Source organism: Sminthopsis crassicaudata, chromosome 3 (genome assembly GCF_048593235.1).
Source record: "Sminthopsis crassicaudata isolate SCR6 chromosome 3, ASM4859323v1, whole genome shotgun sequence".
Taxonomy (NCBI): Eukaryota; Metazoa; Chordata; class Mammalia; order Dasyuromorphia; family Dasyuridae; genus Sminthopsis; species Sminthopsis crassicaudata.
In genome coordinates, this window is record NC_133619.1 from 336,756,114 (window position 1) to 336,779,792 (window position 23,679).

Below are 23,679 nucleotides of genomic sequence, written 5' to 3' on the forward strand. Positions count from 1 at the left end.
GTGTGGGAGGCTTCATACGAAAAGTGTTAGAAGTGTTAGATTGCCTACCAAACTGAAAGTTTGACCTCATTGTTGTATACCTGTGAAACCCAAACAGTTTACAAGGACACTGTCTTCCATTTGAATTATTTTAAGAAGATTCTGAAGATCATCTGGCAGAATAAAGTACCAGATTCTGAGGTTGAAACTGAACTAGCAAACTTTCATAGTCTACTACAGAGAGTGCAAGTCTGATGGGCTGGCCATTTTGTTCAAATGCCAAATGTACACTTGTCTAAAAAACTATTTTATAGAGAACTCAGACAAGGCAAGTATTCATGCCATGGTGTGGAAAAGTTATACAAGAACACTGTCAAGAAGTGCCTCTGAAGAGCTTTGGAATTGATTTCATGTGTGGGAGGCACTGGCATAGGACTGCCCAGTAGGGCCTTCATGAGGGAAGGTGCTGTGTTCTGTGAGCAAAGCAGAATTGAAGTATCTCAGAAGAAACTTGAGATGTGCAAATTTAGAGAACCCATCTAAAATGTTCACATGGGTTATTTGTGTCTGACCTGTGGTTGAGATTCTGAGTTTGTATTGGTCTGATCAGCCATAGTTGGAAACACTATAATTTTGACTTTTAACTTAGTGATGTCATTTTGGTTCTCTTCAAGAACAAAGAAAAATAACCATTAATTTATTTCTTGGTCCTCTTATCTAGATTGTTTATTTCCTTTAATTTTTAGCTTGTAGGGCCTTTTTGTCCTTGAATGATCTCTTTGTTTTTATAAACATGAAAAAAAATTAGATTTTCTTTAGTCTTCTTGGTCATTACATTTAATTTACTAATTTTGTGTTTCTTTTATTTGGGAGATATTTGCAAATTGAAAATTCTGCTCACTGCTATGGGTTTTTTTTTTTTTTTTTTGGAGGAGTGACTGATTTCTCTCATTGAATGTTCATTGTTGTAATGGAGAAGCAAATTAACTTCTTAACTGTGCTAACTACTACTATGCTGAGTGGTAGTGATACAAATATAAAAGTAAGAAAGAACTGTTGTCTAGGAACTCAGATAACTAATTAGGACAAACATCATTTAAAGGTGGTACTTAGGATATAGCTCAAAAAACAACAGGGCAGATAGATTCAGGCCAGTTATGGAAAGGGACTCACAGTATAATAGGACTCTTATTTCCAATAGAAGTAATGGTTGAAAAATAGTCAGCATCTAGCCAAGAATGGATTTCTGAACTAGATAGCTTTTGAGATCATTTTAGCTTTAGATCTGTGATTTGTGTGGCAGCTAGGTAATAGGGATTAGTATTGGGGACAGAAAACTTTATGAGTCTTTTGTTCTCATAGGTGCCTATTGGGATGGGATGAGAGAGAAGGAATGGGCCCTGACTCCCTACTGTGGTGGTTCTGGTCTTTGTCCATCTGATGAATAGGCTTAGTTTTGTGTAGGACTTATTTTGTATTGCATTTTGATATCTGCTTTTGAGAATATATTATTTTTTCTTTTATTGCCTATGACTGTGGCATAATGTTTGAATTTGTGTTTATTCAGTGACTCTGAATCTGTAGATCATCATCCAAACCTCGCTCAATACCTGATTTCTTATTCCTGTTCCCTTCAACCCCTCCATCTTCAAAGTTTCATCCTGGCTCTAACTAACCCTTCCGCACTGAACCCTCTGGAATTCCTGTTTAGGCAACAAACTGCCTTTCATTTGATATCTATTCATCTCCTGTTCATTACATTACCTCTAACTGAAACTTGGCTTTCCCCTCATGACACAGTTTGCTTATATCCTTTCTATTACTGTGTATCTTCATTTATTCTTCTTGACTCACTAGTCAAGGCAGGGGGGTTGGAATTCTCTTTGTCCCACATTGGTACTTCCAGTTTCTCCCTATTCCTTCCTCACTCAATAACTTCTTTTCCTTGGAAAATCATGTTATCTACTACCCAATCAAAATCTTGGTAACTATTGTCTACAGACCCTTAGGTCATTCCCCTTCCTCCTTCAGTGAATTGGATATCTGGTTTTACAATTTTTCTCTTCTTTCCATATCTTCAGAAATTCCGAAATCCCCTTATCTGACCATAATCATAATCTTCACCATTCTCTGTCTTCCCTTTTATAATGTATTCTTCATTTTTACCCTCCAATCCCCTCACCCCTCAAAAGCTCCCACAGAGCTCTTCCCTGCATCTGCTATTCTCTCCTCTTCATCTCTCTCTTCACTCTTTGATGCATCAGTTCAGCTCTACGGTGTCTTCCTGTCATGAATCCCTAGCCCCCTTTAACTCCAGTTATGCTCAGTCAGGCCTCAGTCTTGGATCCATCTCACCATTTATCTCTGTATATTCACAGCTGGGCTGTTGAATAAAAGTAGAGAAAATCATGGGACCATTATGAGTGGATGCTGTTCTACTCTTCATCCTTTTTAAATATCCCAAAAGTTCTTTCTTCTCCCATTGTCAGCTGAGAATCCTGCCTCATGTTTTACAGAAAAAAGTGGAGACCATTCCCCATGAAGTTCCTTTGTCCCCTCTTCTTCATCTCCTTTTTTCACCTTCTCTTTTACTTCCCATCTCTCATAAAGTGACTCACTCCTTACCAGAGTTAACCCCTGTATTTATTAAGTGGTTCATTTCATCTTGTCTCCTACAATGGTGTCATCTCCAATCTTTTACTTATCTTCATATATATATATATATATATATATATATATATATATATATATATATATTTTTTTTTTTTTTTTTTTTTGAGACAGTTCAGATTGAGTAGCCCAGGGTCACATGGCTAGTAAGTGGCCATTATAGGGTTATAACACAAATATTTTACCATATATCTTTAAATCCCTAAAATGAATAAAAATGTAAGGCCCAAACTATATTAGAGTTGCCCACTTTAAAGCATTTTAAATATCTGCTGCTAGTGCATGACCTCTTGGCTGAATATTGCAGCCTCACATTTTTTTGAGGAGATGGAAAAATGATTCTTAAATTCTTTTCCTAGTAGACTAGCAAGATGTCCATTTGTAGGGGAAAAAAAGGTTTTCCTCCATGTAACAGCCAAGATATCTTTTCTTACTAAGACTTTTTTTTTCTTTTTTAAATAATTATTTTTGTTCTTGGCTCCATGAACTGTGCAGCAATATTTAAAACATCCTGTTTGTTCAACAATGACTTTTCTGTTTCCATTATATTGTTCAGTGTGAGGCATGATGTAGAATCTTGCCATTTTTTTTTTTCTTTAATTTACTTTGCCCTTACTACATCTAGTACCCTTTCCTAATCACCACATCAAATAGACATAGATCTTTTTAAGGACAAAACAAAATGAGGGCTAATGGAATTAGATTCAGAGGACAATTCTTTCAAGAAAAATGAACTAATTCATATAAATAAACATTTGGAATTATTTTTTTCCTTCTTTTCCTCTGTGGCTCATCTTATAAACATATTTCAGATCTTCTTGTATAAACTTTTGTGCCTTCTCACCTCATCCTTTGGCATAGGTATTCCTTAATTAATGTAAACTTACTGTATGTATTATGGGACAGATAATAAATGGTGCTAAAGATTATAAGAAAGTGGAGGATAAGAGCTGAGAAAATGTTGGTTGTATTGAAGAAGCAAGAAATCATTGGTAACTTTTGAAAGAGCCATTTCTGTAAAGTGATATTAAAGGCCAATGGGAAAATGGAGACAAGGAGTTTTTGTAGTGACTTAATAAAGAAGGTGGGGGTGGGGGGAAAAGACACAGAGAGAGATAGACAAGACGGAGAGAGGTGACAGAGACAGAGAAAGAGAGACAGGCAAAGACGAGAGACAGAGAAAATATGATAGCTTAAATGGATATAAAATATCCATATAAAAATACCAGTCAGTACTGTCAAAGTTACAATTATAAAAATTAATTGAAAAAACAACAAAACAAACAAACAAAAAATACCAGTCAGTATAAATGGAGAAAAGGGGAAGATCTTTCTGAAGCATTGGAAAGACTTGAACATAGACTTGGAGATAACATAATGTGAACAGTAACAGTAACATGCCACTGGGCAGGTCACTTAAACTTTCTTGGCTATAGTTTCCTCATTTGTAAAGTGGGAGGTTGGGCTAGGTGTTCTCTTAGATTCTTTGCAACTCTAAATTTGTAATTCTAGCAACAAGAAGTGAGCACAGGCTCATGTTGGGAAGAACAGAAAGAATAATTATTAGTGGGGAAAATTCCTGCAAGAGTAGGAAAGTGATAATAGAGTTATGGGTATAGAAGAAGGGCTGTTTTATTCTATAGAGCTGGAGCATGGGGAAAGTAGGGGTATATATTTAAAACAATTTTGATGAAAAGGACAAGTTTTTTTTAACTTAGGATGTTTTCAGTGATATGATTTGAATGGGATGAGTTGGAGTTTGGGATGGTGGAGGGAAGATTTGGAGTAGTCACTGTGGGATGAGATAGGCAATCACAGGAATAAAAAGATATTTATCCCCCCTGCTTGGACATCTTTAGTGATAGAGACTCCCAATTACAAAACAGGGGAGTCCCTTCCATCCTGGAATGCAAAAAGGTTTAAATATATATTAATTACTTTGAGAGTAGCTCTCAGATGCTTGCCCTGCCTGAATATTATGTATCTATCACTGGAAGTGCCTAAGCACTGCCAGATACTTGTTGTTACTAGAGAGGAGATTCATCTAGCAGGTAGTTTTGTTGAGCTAACTGACTTAGAAGACCTTTTCCAACTCTGGTATTCCAGCTTGCCTTCCTTTACCTCATAAATCTTATCACTCTTTCCCATTCTTTTTATTGAGCCTATGTTTTATTCCTATCTTTCAGTTCTATTTTGTCTGGAAGGTCCGAGACTATTTTATTATGTTCTTTCTTGTTTGTTTTATTTTCATGAAATCAGTTGTCCCTAATAATTTTATCTAATCTTTAAAAATTGTTTTAATCGATCAACAGAATGAGTATTTTGTCAAATTCAAAACTTTGTGTAGTAGAGATTTTTTTCCCCTCATGTAGGAAGTAAGAAAAAAGAAAAGGAGCGGCCAGAAATTTCTCCTCCTTCTGATTTTGAACACACCATCCATGTTGGCTTTGATGCTGTTACTGGAGAATTCACTGTAAGTATAATTGGCTACTGTTGTCCATTGTTCACTCCTGAAATTTAGTGCTTCAGTTTTACTTTTCAGAATTGAGTTTTTTCTTCAAGGACATCACTTCTTAATTATTAGACCTTTTTTTTTCTTCTTGGGAAGTGTTAACAATTCTAAAAATCTAGGGTCATTTGTTGTTAATTGTCCAGATAGAAAAATGTTTAATGAAGATGGACAGGCTTGATACATAGGAAATTAAGTTGTAACATCTCAATCTAATGAGATCAATCAAGAGTTGAGGGATAATTACATTTGTCATTATGGAAAATATGACTTACATTGGAGCCAGTTGATTTGATGTATGACAGTTTGACATGTTAGTAGGTAGTGCTATTCAGATATTGCCTTTTTTTGTTTTAGGGAATGCCAGAGCAGTGGGCTCGATTGCTACAGACTTCCAATATCACCAAACTAGAGCAAAAGAAGAACCCCCAGGCTGTGCTGGATGTTCTAAAGTTCTATGACTCCAATACAGTGAAACAGAAATACTTGAGCTTTACCCCACCTGGTAAGACATTCAACTCAGTTGTAGTAATAAGGCAGTGAGGCTTTCTTACAGAGTTGTAGCATGTAAGATGAGGGGAAAAAAGACATGCTCAGCTCACGAAGGAAAAAAAATAATTCTAGGACATGCTCCTTATTTGAACTCAGGTCCTCCTGCCTCCAGGACTGTGCTTGCACTTGCACCACTTAGGATTTTTAGGTAATATCTTTTATTTTCCCTTTAAATATATCCACTCCCAAAAATATGATCACCAGAGAATTTGCCAAAATAGACTGTTTCTGAGTGCAAAAAAGAGTATTGGTAATGTTGAAAGATAGGATGATTATGCCCAATTATAGCACATTCATTTCAGTTCTTTATTGACAGATTCAGTAAAGATATTTAGCTCCACAAGGAGAATTTGTTATTTAGAATTATAAAATCAAAAGAAATTGAAATACATTAAACATCTAAAAACTACAGGCATGAGAACCTGAGCATCAGCATATCAAGTAAAGCTTCAAATTGATGAGGCATTCCCTTAATTAAGACAGTTCTTATAAGCAATTTCAATTTTAAGTCACATAGTGGCCAAATTTGAATTTCTTTTGTCAGTAATTCCATTTTAAATGGTGTTTCAATGTAAGGTGCTTTATACTAAAAGTGGTTGTTCTAGAAAGATGGAGTCTCTTCCCACATCCATCTTAATCTCTCTTGATCTTAATACATCATTAGTAAGCAGTCTTGGCTTAGCCATCTACCTTAGTCATTTTGGGGCTAGATAAAAATTTCAAGATATTTTCCTTTCAGTGTACATATTCTCCAGAAGCTTCTGGGTTTTGTAGAATTTCTAAGAAGAATTATAGGTCTTATCAGCAGTGATTTTTACACAGATTTTGATAACAGACTTGGCATTTGGAATTTTAAGATTAACTATTTGGCAGGTAATCCTCTATAGCTATTTATCATTCTGGGTTTAAGAGTTCAATCTTAGTTCTAGTAAGGTGAAAGTTTGCCAGTTTAGAGGTTTGAAAATGGAATTTGTTCAGTGTATTTTTCCTAGAACTTGGAAATCACAGTTATTTAAAAGATCTTGGTCAGTGAGAACTTTATAGTACAATAACTTTTGAACATTTGTAGTTAACTCCAGTTAGTTCATCATTACGCATTCTTTCTAGATATGGAACCTTATGTCACAGTTACTTTTAGGATCAGGGACCCAATACAATGTTGTATAAAACCAATTTTTAGCTATTTGAGGTTATTTACATAATTCTTCCTCAAAAAATAATTCATCCTGAGCTGAAAATTGAAAGAATATTGCTTAATTTAAAATTTGCTTAATTTCATTTTTCTCTTTTTAATTAATTCAGTTTTTATCATTTATTTAAATAAGAAAATTTAATATTTTGTTCTCCTCTTTAGAGAAAGATGGCTTTCCCTCAGGAACACCAGCAGTAAGTTGATGTTATTTTTATTGCAGTTCTTCAAATTGACATTATATTTTTGACAATTAATAAAGGAGTTGTCATTTTCTGATTTGCATTCTAAAATAAACTATAAAACGAAGTTGGGGAATGTCTGGTCTGTGGGCCATGTAAGGATCTTGAAATCATTTGTTCTAATCTTGTCAAGATAACTACAGGTGGTGACAATCTCCCATTGCTTCAATTTTTTAAATTGATGATTTTGAATGGCCCACAAAGGATATTATAAATATTCAAATGGCTCTTGACAGAAAAAAGGTTCCTCACTCCAGCTATAGAACATGAGCTTTATGGGACCATGGAAATAAAATAAATGGCTCAGAAGTCAAGGGGATATTGTTTGTCAGATACTGAATTTAGGACTAGGCATAGGAAGAAAGGGAAAAAATAATTCCTTTGCCCTCGGGGACTATCACAATCTAATGGGCAATATATATGATTTTGGCTTCTTGATGAGCACAAGAAACCATTTTAAATCAGCATAGGATTATAGAGCCATAGATTAAGAGCTGGAAGAAATCTTAGAGATTATCACATTTAATTTCGTCATCTTACAGATGAGAAAACAAGAGTGTGGAATGGTAAAGAGACTTAAGCCAGTTATCACATATAATTTTGTGTTAGTCAGGACTTAAATTCAGGTCTTCTTTGGTTTAGCTTTTTATATCCCACTGCATTAATGATTAAATGATTAAAAAATGCTAAGTAAAAGTCATATTGGCTATGTTTTTTACTGAAATCATGTTTGGGAAAACTTAATTAAATTGTTTTGTATATTTCACAAATAGATTCTATTATGTTTTTTATTCATATACTTGGTATAAATCAGCGATAGATTATTAGTAGTCTTTTAAAAATGTGTCTGATTCTACTACATTTCTCAAATGGTTCTTGGTTAGGTTAGAACCTCCAAATATTTTACTTTAAGATCTTTGCAAATAGGCATCATTGGTATATTAAAGGTTTTTGTACAAATGAATGCTTGCTAACATGTTTCTTCTCTTAAGATGGCACTTTAGTTTAATTATAAGTATGAATTTCAAATTACTGCGTGTAGAATACATTAGAGGGTTCAGATCTAGCTGAGGTTGGGGTGCAAGATTGTAATGGAAGGCACCTAGAAAATATATAATGTCTACATTTTAATCCACCTATTTGTATTATCAGAAACAAGACATTTAATCTTTCCAGATCTTTGTCTTCATCTGTAAAATTATGGAAGCACACTAAACTCACTGTACAGTTTTGTGATTTTAAATGGCTCTTAATGAGATTTTTACTACATTGAAGTTGCTGCTTTAAAAAAGCAAGTTTCTCAGGCTTAATTTTTTTCATTTTATGTGTACTCCTCCCTCTCCCTCCCACTTGATAAAACCCAGCTAAATGCAAAAAGCTCAGAAACTTCAGCAGCAGTAACAGAAGAAGATGATGAGGAGGAGGAGACTGCACCACCTGTCATTGCTCCTAGACCAGATCATACAAAATCAGTGAGTGTATTGTTTATGAGCTGATAATATTCTGTTGGTTTGTAGATTTATATAATTTTATATGAGGAAGAAATTGGTTGTAGAAACTTTATAACAGCTGGTCTTAAATTCTAAAAGCCATTAGGCTAGCCAGATAATGAATTCCATTACATTGAACTCCATTTAGAAGATGACTTGTATTTGAAGGTTACCTGTAAAAAGATAACTTTTATTAAGAAGTTTGCAGACTCTTCTAAAACCCATGCATAGTTTCTGATTTGGAGGTTTCAACCATATCCATGTATCTTTTTTGATAATTTCCAAATTTTTATCTTTTAATTATTACCAAGCTTTGTCTCTCCATATTCTCCCTAGATATTTCCTCTTGGATGTTCTACCAGTACTTTTGCCTACCCATTTTTCTACCTCAAGTTTGATTTCTTAATTGAAATTTTTCTAATAAATTGAAGCATCCTGATTATTTCCTTCTCTGAACTTCCTTTATTTTTATATTCAAGTAAATCTTTGTTTCTTATCTGTGAAATTGTTTAGGGGCATAAAAACCATGAGGTGTTAAAGATCATGTCTTATATATCTTTAAAAGTTACCATAATTTCTAGGTAAAAAGCAAGTTTGATTCTCTACCTTTTCAATAGAAGATCCTACTTTTAGTTTTCCCAAAGCCCTGGGTTCACTAACAGGAGGTAATATTTGTAATGACAGTGAGTTTCTTGATCAGGTATGGAGGAGTAAATACTGCATAATCTCAAAATAGAATAAGGAGAGATGAGTTTTATTCTTGTAGACTGTATACGTTTTTATTGGGGAATCCTAAATTGAGGCAACTGGAGGGTGAGTTTTATTTACCAGTTGGTTAAACCTTAAGCTAGCTGGTTAAACCTCTAGTGATGACTGAAATGAATATGATACAAATAACATTTTTTTTGTTTTTTTTTTTTTTTACTAGAAGTTTGTTTCTTATAAGAAAGAATAGCATTTTGTGAAGATTGCATTTTTTATAATTATTTACAATGCATCTTTTTTCAAAAATAAGGTTTTTAGGCTTGTGTGTGTGTTTTAATTATTTCTTTTAGTTTAGTTCTAAAATGAAAGGTTAACATTGTATGTATGTGGATCTGCTGTATAATTATATGAATATATATAATATACATATACACTGCATTGTACAGCAAATAATTTCAAATTTTCATTATTTCTTGTTATGTGATTGATAAAGACAAATGAATGCTTAAAATATTAACTTTTCAATCTCTAGAATGCCAAAAAGTAACCATAGATGATTTTAGTATTGATTGAAATCAGACTTGAATCATCCCCAACAATTAAGGCCTGAAAACATTTGACCTGAATAATAAATTTTTATCTCCCTATAGATTTACACACGGTCTGTAATTGACCCTATTCCTGCACCAGCTGGTGATTCTAATGTTGATAGTGCTGCCAAATCTTCAGACAAACAGAAAAAGAAGACTAAGATGACAGATGAAGAAATTATGGAGAAACTAAGTAAGTTTAATAACTTTAAAATTAAAAAGTTGCAATTTTATTTAGTTTTTTTTTTATGTTGTATTCTATTCAAGCTGAATTTAGATTATTGATAATCCATGTCTTAGGATAGATTAACATATATAGTTTTAGCAGCTGGTGGCTCAGCGGATAGAGTAATGGACCTGAAGTCAGGAAAACTCATTTTTCTGAGTTCAAATTCATCCTTAGACACTTATTAGTTTTGTGATTCTGGGCAAGTCACTTAACATCCGTCTGAGTCTCTTTCCTTAGCCATAAGATGGAAATAATAAAAATATCTACCACCTTAAGGGTTTGAGGATCCCAATGGAATAATATTTGTAAAGTGCTTAGCATAGTGCCTAGCACACAGTACATGAATTGAAGTGGGGATGTACTCCATCCTTTTCATTTGCATGATTAGAGTCATCACGCCCTAGGGACTATGGGGGTGGTGCAGTAGATAGAGTGGGCCTGGAGTCAGGAAGACCTAAATTCAAATATGGCCTCACTGATTAGCTATATGACTCTGGTAAAGTCACTTAAGTGTATTTGCCTCAGTTTCTTCATCTGTAAAATGGCCTGGAAAAGGAAATAACAAACTAGTCCAGGATCTTTGCCAAGAAAGCAAATACCAGGAGCAGCTAGGTGGCGCAGTGGATAGAGCACCAGCCCTGAAGTCAGGAGGACTTGAGTTCAAATTTGGTCTCAGACACTTAATACTTCCTGGCGGTGTGACCCTGGGGAGGTAGGTCACTTAACCCCAGCCTCAGAAAAAAGAAAGAAAGAGAAAAAGAAAGAAAGACCTCATATAACTACAAATGACTAAATAGCAACAAATTATACACAGAATATTCATTTGTATAATTTTCAGGCAAAAAAATTCTTTTTCTCTTAGACTTCATTTTTCTATCCTTTCCCAGCTTTTATATAACATAAATGCAGTTGGGGGCAAGTATGTAATACATGAGGTATCAGATGGAGGATTTCTAGAATTTCTAGGAAATTTTGGCATACCTACTAATGACTTTGAAAAACATCGATTTAGATAGATCAGAAAAATAATTTTGGATATGACTTATTTCAAACATTTATTTTCTCTGCTATCTTTTACCCATTGATTTCTGACTTTTCAAGCATAAGGTAACCTTTCCCCTCTTCCCCAACCCTTTTTTTTTGCAGGGGAGGAAATGGCATTACCTTTTCTTTTGGAGAAGTGTCAGAGCTATTTTAAAAAATATACATGTGATGTAGGAATTGTAGGATTTTTTCCTGCTCTTTCATTATATAACCATTATTGTCGTTTCCCTACTCCATTGACTCATTGAAATTGAGTAATATCTGGAATTCAGATTTTTTATATAACCCTGATTTTCAAATTAGATAATTGTTAATGTAATTTTCAGTTTTGTTGATCTGCTCATAAAAATTCTAGTTCCAGATATTAGAATTTCTAAAGTTTCATAATTTTGAGGCCATTCATTTATAGACTTTATTTTTTTTTTTTTAACTTTTGTAGAACAGAAGTTTCTTTATGGAATTGTCCATCTGTATTAAATACATTTTTTTTAAGAAGCTATACATTAAATTTAGTGGTAGTGATATCACTTCCTTATTTGTCTATATTCATTTCTGAAATTCTTTGTTGTATCTTCTGCTTGATGGCATTACTGTTACTGTCCCTCCACATTTCTTTATTCTCTCCAATTGAAAGGCCTTCTTTGGAACAAATGTGGTCAGGCAAAAAAAACCCCAAAAATCCCCCCAAAAAAGCACATTAGCCACGTGTGAAAGTATATATATCATTTGTTTATCATATAACTGAATCCTTTCTGCACAAAATTGCTGCTTAAAAAACTTACATGTTGTATAATTTTCATAGTAATAATAATTGCCGACATATGCCACAAGGTGAAATAAAAATAATCATGAAGACATTTTTGTTATTTCCTCCTTTGGCCTATTAATATTAAGCAGCTTCCATCAATTTAATAGGCACCAGCGGGTGTGTGAAATGTTTGTTTTTCTTAAATAATTGTTATAAAATTAACTTTTCTATACTTAAAGAAAGAAAATTTAATTGGTTCAGTATTATTAAAAACAAATTGAAATTAAGAGTTAGTGTATAGATTATACTTATTTTTAAAGATATAGCATATATACATAATATTACATTTTATTGCTGTTTTTTCCTCAATGAGTTTTTTTCAGTTTTTGTAATAATAAGCCTGATAGCATATTTAAGAATACTGATTTAAAAAAAAACAAAACCATAAATGATGTTTGCAAAGGAATAGAACCGTTAAAACTTTAATTTTAAAAAATCGTTGAATGGGCTTTCACTTTTTTTTAAATAGGAACTATAGTCAGCATAGGTGATCCCAAGAAAAAATATACCCGATATGAAAAAATTGGGCAAGGGTGAGTATTCATGATATATATATATATTTTTTTTTAAAAAACCAAGATGTATTATATAATTTAGCTTGCTTTCTTATTTGTCATTATGCTAAAAATAATGCCTTTTTTGGATTAGTGTAAGGAATAGTAATTAGATTAAGGAAATTTAAAATGGTATTGATTTCTGTACTAGTTGTTTTGTGAGCAGTTTTGCATCATTTCTACCCAAATATTATTTTCTCTTTGTTCCTTAGGTGTGGGTGGGTAGTTGAGGAATGATGGTAAGTACAGGTTGGAAAAAGGAAAATAAGCTACTTTGTCAACAAAGGAACATAAGACAGGAAAAAAAATGGCAAATTATGTTGTGTTGAGAGAATTTTGCTAGGCAACATGTAGGCTGGTTTGAAGACATGTATAAGTAGATGTGAAAATATAAAGGCAATTGTCAGGACTACCTAGAATTACTCAGTGAATACAACCTCAGTGTAATGATTGTGAAAAAACCTAGGAATGAAGCAGGTCGGCTTGGGACTTAAACTGGCCTGAGTAAACAAATATGGGCAGTAAATGTCTTTTTTTAATGGAACAAAAATTTAAAAAGAAATACTGCCTAATTTAAAAAAATTTTTTATTAGAGTAAGAAAATAACTTTTAGAAACCTTTATTGAATAAATGCTTAAAACTTTTGTTCTGCTTTTTAAAATTGTTAGAATTTTACTAGCTTGGAAAAGAAGTAATTTTAGTTTTCAGTTTCTTTTGTTGATATTGTTTTTATATTCATCCATCCATCCATCTATTCATTCATTAGATATCTATTGAAAGTCCATTATGGCATGCCACACTCTTCCTGCCATTGTTTAGTTAATGATAATAATATGGAATTTTAGCAAACTACTTTTTCATCACATTTTTAAAGCAAAAGATAACTATATTTTGTTTTGTTTGTAAATAAATGAAGATTTGGAATTTTAAAGAATAATTATATTGGAAAGGTAATCTATCCATTGTTCTTTATGTCTGGAAAAAAATGTTTTAGGGAGAAAAATTTTAAGCTTTTGTGGAAAACTTGTTTTAAAAAATCCCTCCTATCATTTCATCTTTTTACTATTATATTAAGTGTTGGCTATTTTTTGTCTTTCACTCTAGTTATGAAAGGCATGTGAGAGACTGTAGTAATCTCAAGGTCAGCCTTGAAAATAGAAATACTGATTTCAAATTTTGTTTCTTAACCTTTTCAGGGTCCAGATCTCTCTAAAATTCACTACTGAGATGTATTAAGTAGGAGTTTTTTCTCCACCAGTGAAATCACAGGATGAGAAAAATTGTAATGTAGTGTTTTAGAGTCCAAATGTGATTATGTCTTTTATTATTGCAGAGCTTCGGGTACAGTTTTCACTGCTACAGATGTGGCATTGGGGCAGGAGGTAAGTATTTTTAATCCTTCTATATGTTGGACTAAGTATATGGTGGAGGCTGTCAATAAAAAAAACTTTTTCTTTCAGTAATATCAGTTGGTTAGAAAACATGTTTCCAAAAAAATTTTATATTCATACCCAGGAAATAAAGAAGAGAGGTTTGTTATTAGCTGGGCCTAATATGTAAAATCAATTTAAAGTAATTAAATTTCTACTTCAGTTTAGCATTGTACTAAGCAGTATAGGCAGATACAAAAAATTAAAAGGCATATGCTCTTTTCACAGTAAATTAATGAAAAAATTATTAAATTGTTACTAAAGGCCAAGCACTATGCTAAGCTCTGGAATTATTAGTAAAAATTAAGGCAGTCCGTGCCCACAAGGAGCTTGCATTCTAGTGGAGAAGACAGTTCAGGTGATTACACGCAAGATGCCTTGGGAAGACCTAGGAGTGGGGATGGGTGGGTAGAGGGGACAGGTCTCAGAGAAGAAAGGTTTGTCATTAGGGCAAGGCTTCTCGTCCTGGACAGCAAAACACCTTACAAGAAGATAGTTGGAACTAGAGTTTAGAAAAAATGAAGTGTTCACACTGAAAGCTTAAAAGGGATTCTTTCTTCCTCATCTTAGGATGAAGGAGCCCTGTTCCTTGAAAAAGCTAAGTCCTCATCTGTGTCTTTCATCCTTTTTATCTCTTCTTGTTTCTGTGAACTTTCCTTCTCTGTTGAATCCTTCCCCTCAGCTCATGTCTCCCTTATCCCAAGTAAAAACTAAACCAAAAACCTTTCTTCTTGATGCTGCTAACCCCTTAAATATGATATTCTCTTCATTTTTCCTTTGATTGCCAAATTTCTAGAAAATTATCACACCAAATACTCCGACTCAGCATTGAGATTTGCTTCAGCATTGGTACTCAGACCTTATCGATACCCATAGCTGTTTTTGCTCCTTCAACCATAGCCTTCCATTTTTAGAGAGCTCAACATACTAGACATCTCTTCATTTGCTGCCAACAGCATTGTCATCATCTCCCATTGCTTCCAACCTAATAATCTTTGGACTCCTATTTCCCTTTTCAACTTGCTTTCCTTTTGTGTATCCTCTGCCCTTACTAGATTATAAACTCCTCAAAGGAGGACATTGTCTCTTTTTCTCATTTATATACCCCTATTTGTAACACTGGACCTAGCACATAGCAGGTGCTTAATGTTGTTGTTGCTCAGCATGGAGTTTTCTTATTAGCCTTATTAGTATATACTTCTGACATTCATGGTTCTCTAAAATCTAATTCCATTTTTCTTTATAGCTTTATTTCATATTACATACTTCATGCATTCTATCTTCTGTACTAACTAAACTATTCTTATTCTATCTTTCCCCAGTCTCCAGTGCTTTTACTCATATTGAATCTCTTATCTGGAAAAGATGTCTCCTCTCCCCTCCACTCTCCCCAATTATCTTTTGAAGTCCTCAAAACTTATTTTGGTTGCTATCTTCCATAAAAGTTTCCCTCTTTCTCTTTGTGGAACTTATCTTAAACTTCCTTACTTTTCCAATAGTATTTTGCCTTCTCATTTTCCTTTGTACCATAGTTTATTTGTATGGGACTCACTCTGCTCTCCCATTCCTCTCCCCAATTAGATTGCAAGGTATTTGAGAACAAAGTATGTATTATATCTGTGAATCCCCATTGCCAATATAGACTTTTGCATGTAGTAAGTTCTTAGTTTAGTAAATGCTAATAGTAATTTGTGATTCTGCCATAAGACAATATCAAGTGCTACTTTAAGTGGTAAGGACTACAAATGTGAATAGGAATCTAAAAAAGGGAATGTGAGGGAAGAGAGAGTCAAGGAGGAGATAGGATATAGTTAAGTTTTGTAGAAGCAGAAAGGATAGGGAAGAACATTTCAGGTGAGAATAGCATAAACAGAAGTATGGAGGTTTGACAGTTCATTGCTTAGGAGAATAATGTTAAGGAATACTGGAAATAATATTAGGTAAAGAGAATTAGGAGCATTGAATGCCAACTTTCTTTGGCAACAAGAGAAAAGAGGGTTGGCTGTCAGTGTGATATGTTAAACTATTATCATACATGGTAAATTTGATAGTTTCTGTCTCAAAGTCTTGAAGGAGGTATTTATGTCAGCTCAGACACATTTTCACTCCATGAGAGTGATAGACATATTTAAACAGCTGTCAGGATTTGTAGTCAGCAATAATAAATGCTCTTAGAGTTTTTAGAATTGGTATTAAATTTATCTTCAAAAGCTAAATGTTACTGAAAGAATATCCTCTTACCTCCTTTTGTTTAATATGAAGAAATGACTAATTTTAAAGCTTTACGAACAAGTTAATGGTTTTAATAGGATTTACTATAATAACAAGTGTATTATTGCTGAAATAGGAGGATAGATGCAGTGTTGAGAATACCAAATGATTTGAGTTGGAGTAATGTTTCAAATAATTACTAGTGTAATTTGGCCAAATTGTTTAACCTCTCTCTCTTAGTTTCTTCTTCTATAAAATGGATAAAAATGGCATCTGCTTTATAGAGATGTTGCAAGATTAAAATGTGATGATCCTTGTAACTGTAAAGTGCTTTCCAAATCATAAGTTTTGTATAAAATATTAGCTATCATTATCGTCATAATAATCATATTAAATTTTTATAGTTTGCTGTACTATATTTATGATGAGGGTTTTCTTTTTCTTTTTGTTTCACTGGGCAACTGGAGGGACAGTTTATAAATGTACATAAAAAGACAATTGAAAAAAAACTTTATTTACTCTTTTAAAATTGGCAGAGTGATTTATATACACTTATCTCATTTGGTCTCCACAAACTTTGGAGGTAAGTGTTGCAAATAATTCTTATTTGACAAAGAAAGAAACTAAAACTCAGGATGTAATATATCAATATCACATGTGAGGTAAATATTTTAAATTAGAATTAGTGTTCCTGATCCCAAGTCTAGAACTTAAATAACTATACCACACTTTCTCTCAGTCCATTGTTAATCCCTACAAATTTAATAATCTGTATTTTAGAAGAAAAATGCTATTGGTACTCATCATAAATTCATGTAGTGAGTGATCTTACTCTTTGGATTGGAAATTCTTTGCAATTAGAGAGTTGCCTTAAGCCTTCAGATCACATGGAATCTGTGTCAGTGCTTTGTACTTTAAATTCCCATCGATATAGAGGGTAGTTTCTCGTCCAATGCTGTGTGTACATTAATAGGGGCAGATGTTTGGCTCTCTATAATGTGTTAGTATCCTAACTTACAAAAAGTTAAAAATTCACCACTCTTCTTTTATTTTGTTCCCTTGATGCAGGTTGCCATCAAACAGATAAATTTGCAGAAACAGCCTAAGAAGGAATTAATCATTAATGAAATTCTTGTAATGAAAGAATTAAAGAACCCCAACATAGTCAATTTCTTAGATAGGTAAGTATGGATTTTTTTTTTTTAAAGAAAGTTTGGAGTTGAGAATGTGATCTTTAAACCCTGGTAGTGTTTCTTTAAGTGATTATAGAAAAATATCTTGCAGATAATTAAACACAACACTACAAAAAAATTTTCTTTATGAAAGGCAATGATGTATTCTTTTTCCCCTCTGTGCTCTGCCCTTTTTGGTCTATAACAGATGATTTTCCCAACTTTAGACTTAAATGATTAATTAATGTTTCAGATTTTCTATGATCATTTTCTTGGAAATAGCATGCTTTTGTATTCTAAAGATTCATTTATCTGGCCCAGAAATTGTGAACAGTCCATTAATAATTTTTAATAAAAATATTTCTGAGATGTATTATATTTTGATAAATCGGGGTTGCCATTATGACCATCAGTATTGTCTGAACTTTTGTATTATAGCAATTTTCTTTTCTTGCTATCAAGCTTATAGATGTCACTTATTTTTTCAGGATGTCCTAGAGCTTAATAGCTTTCCTCTATGTGATTTACTATGTCTAATTTGTTATTTGGACATTTAATCAAGATTTTTAGAACTACATGAGGCTATAAGTTTTGGATGGTGGTTGATGGCCTCATAAAATAAAGTGAAAGACCATTATCTAATATGACTTTAAATATTTAATTGTTTTCTTTTTGTTATGAACTTAATGAATAATTATGAATATTTCAGTATACAAAAAAGAACAAAGAGAAAAACTACATAGGAAATTTGAAGTTCTAGAATATACAGTTTTTAAAAAAACACATATAAAATTCAATAGCAAAACTATCTTGTTTGTTGTCTACTGAACTTCATTCTATTTTTTTTGTGCATTTTAAAATGTTCTATTGATGATCTTTTTGTTTTACATCCCCATATTTACCCATTACTCTATCCCCCATTCCCATCTTTCAAAAAAAAACAAAACAAACAACTTTAGTCTTCCCATATAACAAGTATAGTCAGCCAAAACAAATCCACACATTGGCTTTCTCTGACAGCATATGTCTCATTTGCTCCTCACATCCCTGCCAAAAGGTGAAAAGCGTGCTTCATCAGTAGTACTATGGTATTTATGATTGGTTGAGAATTATTTGGTTTCCTTTACATTATTGCAGTCATTTTAGAAATTATTTTTCTGGTTCCATTTATATCATTCTGTATCATTCAAGTTTTCTCATATTTCTCTGAATTGTCCCTTTCAATATTTCTACCTTGTAGTAATGTACTATGTTAATGTACCATAATTTATTCAGCCACATACCAATTTATGGACTTGCAACTACTTTCGTTACATCTACAGTTAAAAAAATGGCTACTGTAAATATTTTTGATAGTATGGGTGGTCGTCCCTCGAAATTTCATTGACTTCTTCATGATATGTGCCTTGCATTAGTTCTAAAGGTATGCACAGTTTAGTAAGTTTCTGTTGTAGTTCTAAATTTCTTTCCAAGATGACAAGACCAATTCATAACACCATCAGTAGTTCATTAATGGTCTAGATTTCCACAACAGCTCCTCTAATAATAGTCATTTTCCTTTCTCTTTTGTCAGTCTGAAAAGTATAATATAGAGCTTCAGAGCTGTTGTAATTTATATTGCCCTTGTTATTAGTGATTTGGAATTTTTTATGGGGCTATTAATAGCTTGCCTTTCTAGTTTGTAACCTACCTGTTTAGATCCTTTGATTTTTTATTTCTTGTTCTCATAGATATTTGTGTCATTTCTACTGTGCTTTTTTGAGTGCTTTGTCACAGCTGTTTCATTGATTCTGTCTAATTTACTGATACTTGACTGGTAAATGGAATGTTACAATGGCTTTCATTTCTTACATTATTTTAATAAGTGAATAATGCTAAGTTAAATGTAAATTCTGTGGGAGTAAGAATTCCTCTTTTATGGAAATTTCAATTTAGATGATTCTTACTAAATCTATAGAACTAAAATCAACTGAAAAGTACATCAGTTGAATATTGCTATGAATCTAATAGAAAAGAATGTTCATCATTTCTTCTATTTTTAGTTATCTTGTAGGGGATGAATTATTTGTGGTTATGGAATACCTTGCTGGAGGATCTCTTACTGATGTTGTAACAGAAACCTGCATGGATGAAGCACAGATTGCTGCTGTGTGTAGAGAGGTGGGTCTTGTGTTTTCTTTTTGGTAAAATGGATAGGTGGGATTACAGGAAGAAAGTCTGTCTATGTATTTGAATAATGTTACTGATTATGTTCCTAGGAAATTGCATTTTAAAATTTTTTCTTAGTGAAAATTCTTTAAAAGTTATCTCCATTTGAGTTTAATTTCTATGTACCTTTGGAATAAATAGAGAGCTTACACATTCCATTGTCTTGGGATAAAGTCTAGACCACTAGAGAACTCGGGTTACAAGCTAGTAAAACCCACTATATAGTTACAGGTTTCTGCTTTTTTAAACACATAAAATGAATTTTAAACAGATCTCTTGGTATTAGCTTTCTAACTCCAACCCCCCTCATCTCTCTCCCCCTCCCCCCAATCCCCACCCTTTTCCTTATCTTAAGATGTGGTAAAATCTTTTCTTTGATCTAATCTTTTTGTACATGCTTAGTGTAAATCATTAATTCTTAATCTTTTTGATATTAGGACCTTTTTATATTCCTAAAATTTTTTGATAATCTGTTGCACCTTTTTCCGTGGTTTATCTCTCGGGCTTTGCCATATTAGAAATTTAAACATCTCTAGTATTATTTTGAAAGTAGTTTTAATCTTGAAGATCCTCTAAAAGGGTCTTGGGGATTCCTAGAGTCCCTAGATTGCATTTTGACAATCAAGGGTACAGACTAAAACAAACATCTGGCTGATATCAGTGACACCTATAATAGTCATCCTATCCTGATGCCCCATGAAGCCTTCTTATTTGGATCTTAGATTGTTGATTGAGTTACATTTGTAGGACAGCCTGAGAAATGGAAGGGAAAACTATTAATACTGAACAAGTATGAATAGTTTTTCCAGCTCCAAAAGCAAGGGCTTTTTAATTTTTGGAAATTGACAGAATTATTAGGAAAATTCTTTGCCTCTTTCTATTTAGAAATTTTGGTTTTACTTAATCTTAAGTTTTTCTCTTAAGAGTGAGAGAAGAAGAAGAAATAATTTTGGAAGTTCATAGGTTCATAGACTTAGAACTGGAAAGATCTTAGAGTTCATCTAATCCAGTACCCTCTTTTTCTAATGAAGAATTTGCAATTCATAGAAGTTTAGGAAACACTGTCAAATAGTTGGTAAGGCAGAGAACCCAGGTATTCTTGACTACAAGTTTTTTTGTTTTATATTATATTACATTGCATTGCCTCTCCACATATATAATTTTTTTCTTTAAATCAGAGTAGAATGTATTTGCTTAACTTCTTTTGTTAGAACAAGTAATCCTTCAAATTTGTTCTATTCTGAAAACTTTGAAATTATAATATGCACTCATGCATTCTGTGCTGCATTAGAGGATATAAGAAAGAAAAAAAAGTCTGGATATTGATTGTTCTTGCTATTTTGCAAAATGGGATAAGCCAGCGGGAAAGGAACATATTTGAGTAGCTGAACTTAGTTTTCTAGTTGGGTGACAAATAACCTCTGTAATCATAAATAACACCTTATCATTAAGATAAGTTAACAATTTCTTTGGTGAGTGGTTTAGAATTTGAGGCCTCTGTTTTCATTAGAAGGTGTTCACTTGGCAAATTCTAAAATTTCAGAAAATTTTTCTTTTTAAGCAAGAAGAAGCTATCTGATTAGATACCAAACAAAAACAATTAAAATTGTCCATTCCTTAGTCAAGGGGTCCCTAATTGGTTCTCCCTTTATTGCTTCAGTTATTATTATTATTATTATTATTATTATTATTATTATTATTATTATTATTTTTACTGATGAGATGATAGAATTTTAAAAATATTTAGTTCCACTTCATTTTACATATTTGAAAGCTATGCACAAATATGAACAGATCAACAGTCCACATATATGAGGATCCCTTTGGACCATATATTGACTTAGTTTTTTTAATGTAATATTATTTGTGTTTTATTTTATCTTTATTTTGCCACATACTTATTTCCCAGCTATATTTTAAACTGTATGAAGTTTGACTCTCTCTGTTTTAATATGATTTCCCCTCTCTACTAAAGGAGAGGAACCATTGGCTTAGAGGGGTAAAGGAATTTACATGAGGCCTGACAGGTAAGATGAGCAGTAAAGAACCAGAAATCAAACCTGTGTCCTAGGCTGCAGATCTTATGCAGGCTGGATCTATAGTCTTTTATAGGTCTAAACATCACAGAAGATGTTAAAGATTATAAGGGTTTTTATTTATTGTATAACTTGACATTTAAAATCTTGTTGAATCATAATTTGCATTAAGATGGAATGAATATATGGTCCATAGCATTTGGGATGCAGAGATCTCCAAATTTACTTTTAAACTTACTACCTTTGTGACCCTGAGCACATCCTTTTTGTCTCTTGGTCTTAGTTTTTTTAGCTGCAAAAGAGGAGTGAGATGGACTAAATCTGAATTTAGGATGCTAAATTGGCAGTACTTCACTTTGTTTCTCAATGTATTTCAGAAGAATCAGTAGTTGGCTTTTGTTTTTCTTTTAAATTTGTCATGTAGTCTGCCTTTTTAAGTTTAAAAAAAATCAAATAAGTTAAATGATCATATTATCATAGTGATCTTTCTGTGTAAGTGTGGTATGTATACTAGTAAATTAGGTTTTTTGTATTGATGTCACCAGCACTGTATTTGAGCAGCAATTGATTGCTCCTACCATGTTTTCTATGTGGATGTTTTTTTTCTCTTACATAGTGTTTACAAGCTCTGGAGTTTCTACATGCCAATCAGGTGATTCACAGAGACATCAAAAGTGACAATGTGCTTTTGGGAATGGAAGGATCAGTTAAACTCAGTGAGTGAAAAGTGACATTTTTCTGTTCTAATTTCTGCTATAAAAAGTCACTGCTATTATTACCATCACATCATTGTTACCACCACTACTGTTACTGATTATTTTTGCCGATTTGTGTATTGTGTATACACACAAATACACAGAGTTTGTTATATTTTATGGAGAAGAATCTTTCCTATAGTCTCCAAAAAAGGGATATTAGTTCCAGTTAATGTAGTAGATATTATGTGTATTTCATGGTTTATAATTTTCTAAACGTTTTTTGAATCTTGGGAGTTCAGCTCATACTGGCTCACAGGAGCTTATTGTTAAATGTTTAATGTGAGCATTTGTACCTTGGCAATGGAAATATGCCACAAATCTGGGCCTGATTTTTTAAAAAATTAAGATCTAAGAAAGTGATTGAGAAAATCTTAACACAGTTTAAACTTAAAAATGTGTCTTGTGTTTTCAGAGAGCCAGTTGTTAGACATTGGTCACCACAGCTCTGCCTGGGAGTATGTGATACAAATCCTCTGCCTCAAAAACATAGGATCTTAGATAAATATTTTATTGTATTAAAAAAAATCATAGGATTATGGATTAGACTTAAAAGTAATATTAGAGGAAGTCTAGTATAATCCTTTGATTACACAAAAGAAAAAAACTAGGTTAACCAGGGAGATAATGTGGTAAGAAGCTTTACATGTACAACATAAAGCTAATCTGGTTAATTTCTCTAATTAAACTTCTGGTTTACTTCTCCAATTAAACTGGATATATTTTTTTAGTCTTTTAAAATGCAATAGATCTAATAGAGCATAGAAATTAATACATGAATAAGTAAATAGAAAGTTAATGTACTATATTGTATTTAACTTACACTTTAACATATTTATTATGTATTGGTGAACCTTCCATCTGGGGGAAGGGGTGGGAGGAAGGAGGGGAAAAGTTGAAACAAAAGGTTTTGCAATTGTCAATGCTGGAAAATTACCTATGCATAAAATTTTTGTAAAAATCAATTAATTAATAAAAAAGGGGGGGGAAAAGAAAGTTAATGTACAAACTGTTTTATTTTCTAAATTGCACTGGAATGCCCCTTGTGTCTTGGTTATTAACTCTCAGTTATTTTTTTTATATAGCCGACTTTGGTTTCTGTGCCCAGATCACACCAGAGCAGAGCAAAAGAAGTACTATGGTGGGGACTCCTTACTGGATGGCACCGGAAGTGGTCACACGTAAAGCTTATGGTCCTAAAGTGGACATTTGGTCTCTAGGAATTATGGCTATTGAAATGGTGGAAGGAGAACCCCCATACCTTAATGAGAATCCCCTGAGGGTAAGCAGGATTGGATTTTACTTC

At 32.9% G+C, this 23,679-nt stretch overlaps 2 protein-coding genes across 4 annotated transcripts in view; both read left to right on the plus strand.

Moving 5' to 3' along the window:
• Positions 1–23,679, plus strand: part of LOC141561646 (uncharacterized) — a 612,565-nt gene that overhangs the window by 507,682 nt on the left and 81,204 nt on the right. The window lies entirely within an intron of this gene.
• The window catches only part of PAK2 (p21 (RAC1) activated kinase 2), a 116,870-nt gene that overhangs the window by 61,526 nt on the left and 31,665 nt on the right, over positions 1–23,679 (plus strand). For all 3 annotated transcript variants that reach the window (XM_074301532.1, XM_074301531.1, XM_074301533.1), the window contains exons 3-13: positions 5,022–5,122; positions 5,516–5,663; positions 7,065–7,096; positions 8,506–8,613; positions 9,987–10,119; positions 12,477–12,540; positions 13,895–13,943; positions 17,271–17,383; positions 19,417–19,534; positions 22,235–22,334; positions 23,459–23,655. In XM_074301532.1, coding sequence (XP_074157633.1) covers positions 5,022–5,122; positions 5,516–5,663; positions 7,065–7,096; positions 8,506–8,613; positions 9,987–10,119; positions 12,477–12,540; positions 13,895–13,943; positions 17,271–17,383; positions 19,417–19,534; positions 22,235–22,334; positions 23,459–23,655 — 1,163 coding nt within the window. The remainder of the gene's footprint in view (positions 1–5,021; positions 5,123–5,515; positions 5,664–7,064; positions 7,097–8,505; positions 8,614–9,986; positions 10,120–12,476; positions 12,541–13,894; positions 13,944–17,270; positions 17,384–19,416; positions 19,535–22,234; positions 22,335–23,458; positions 23,656–23,679) is intronic.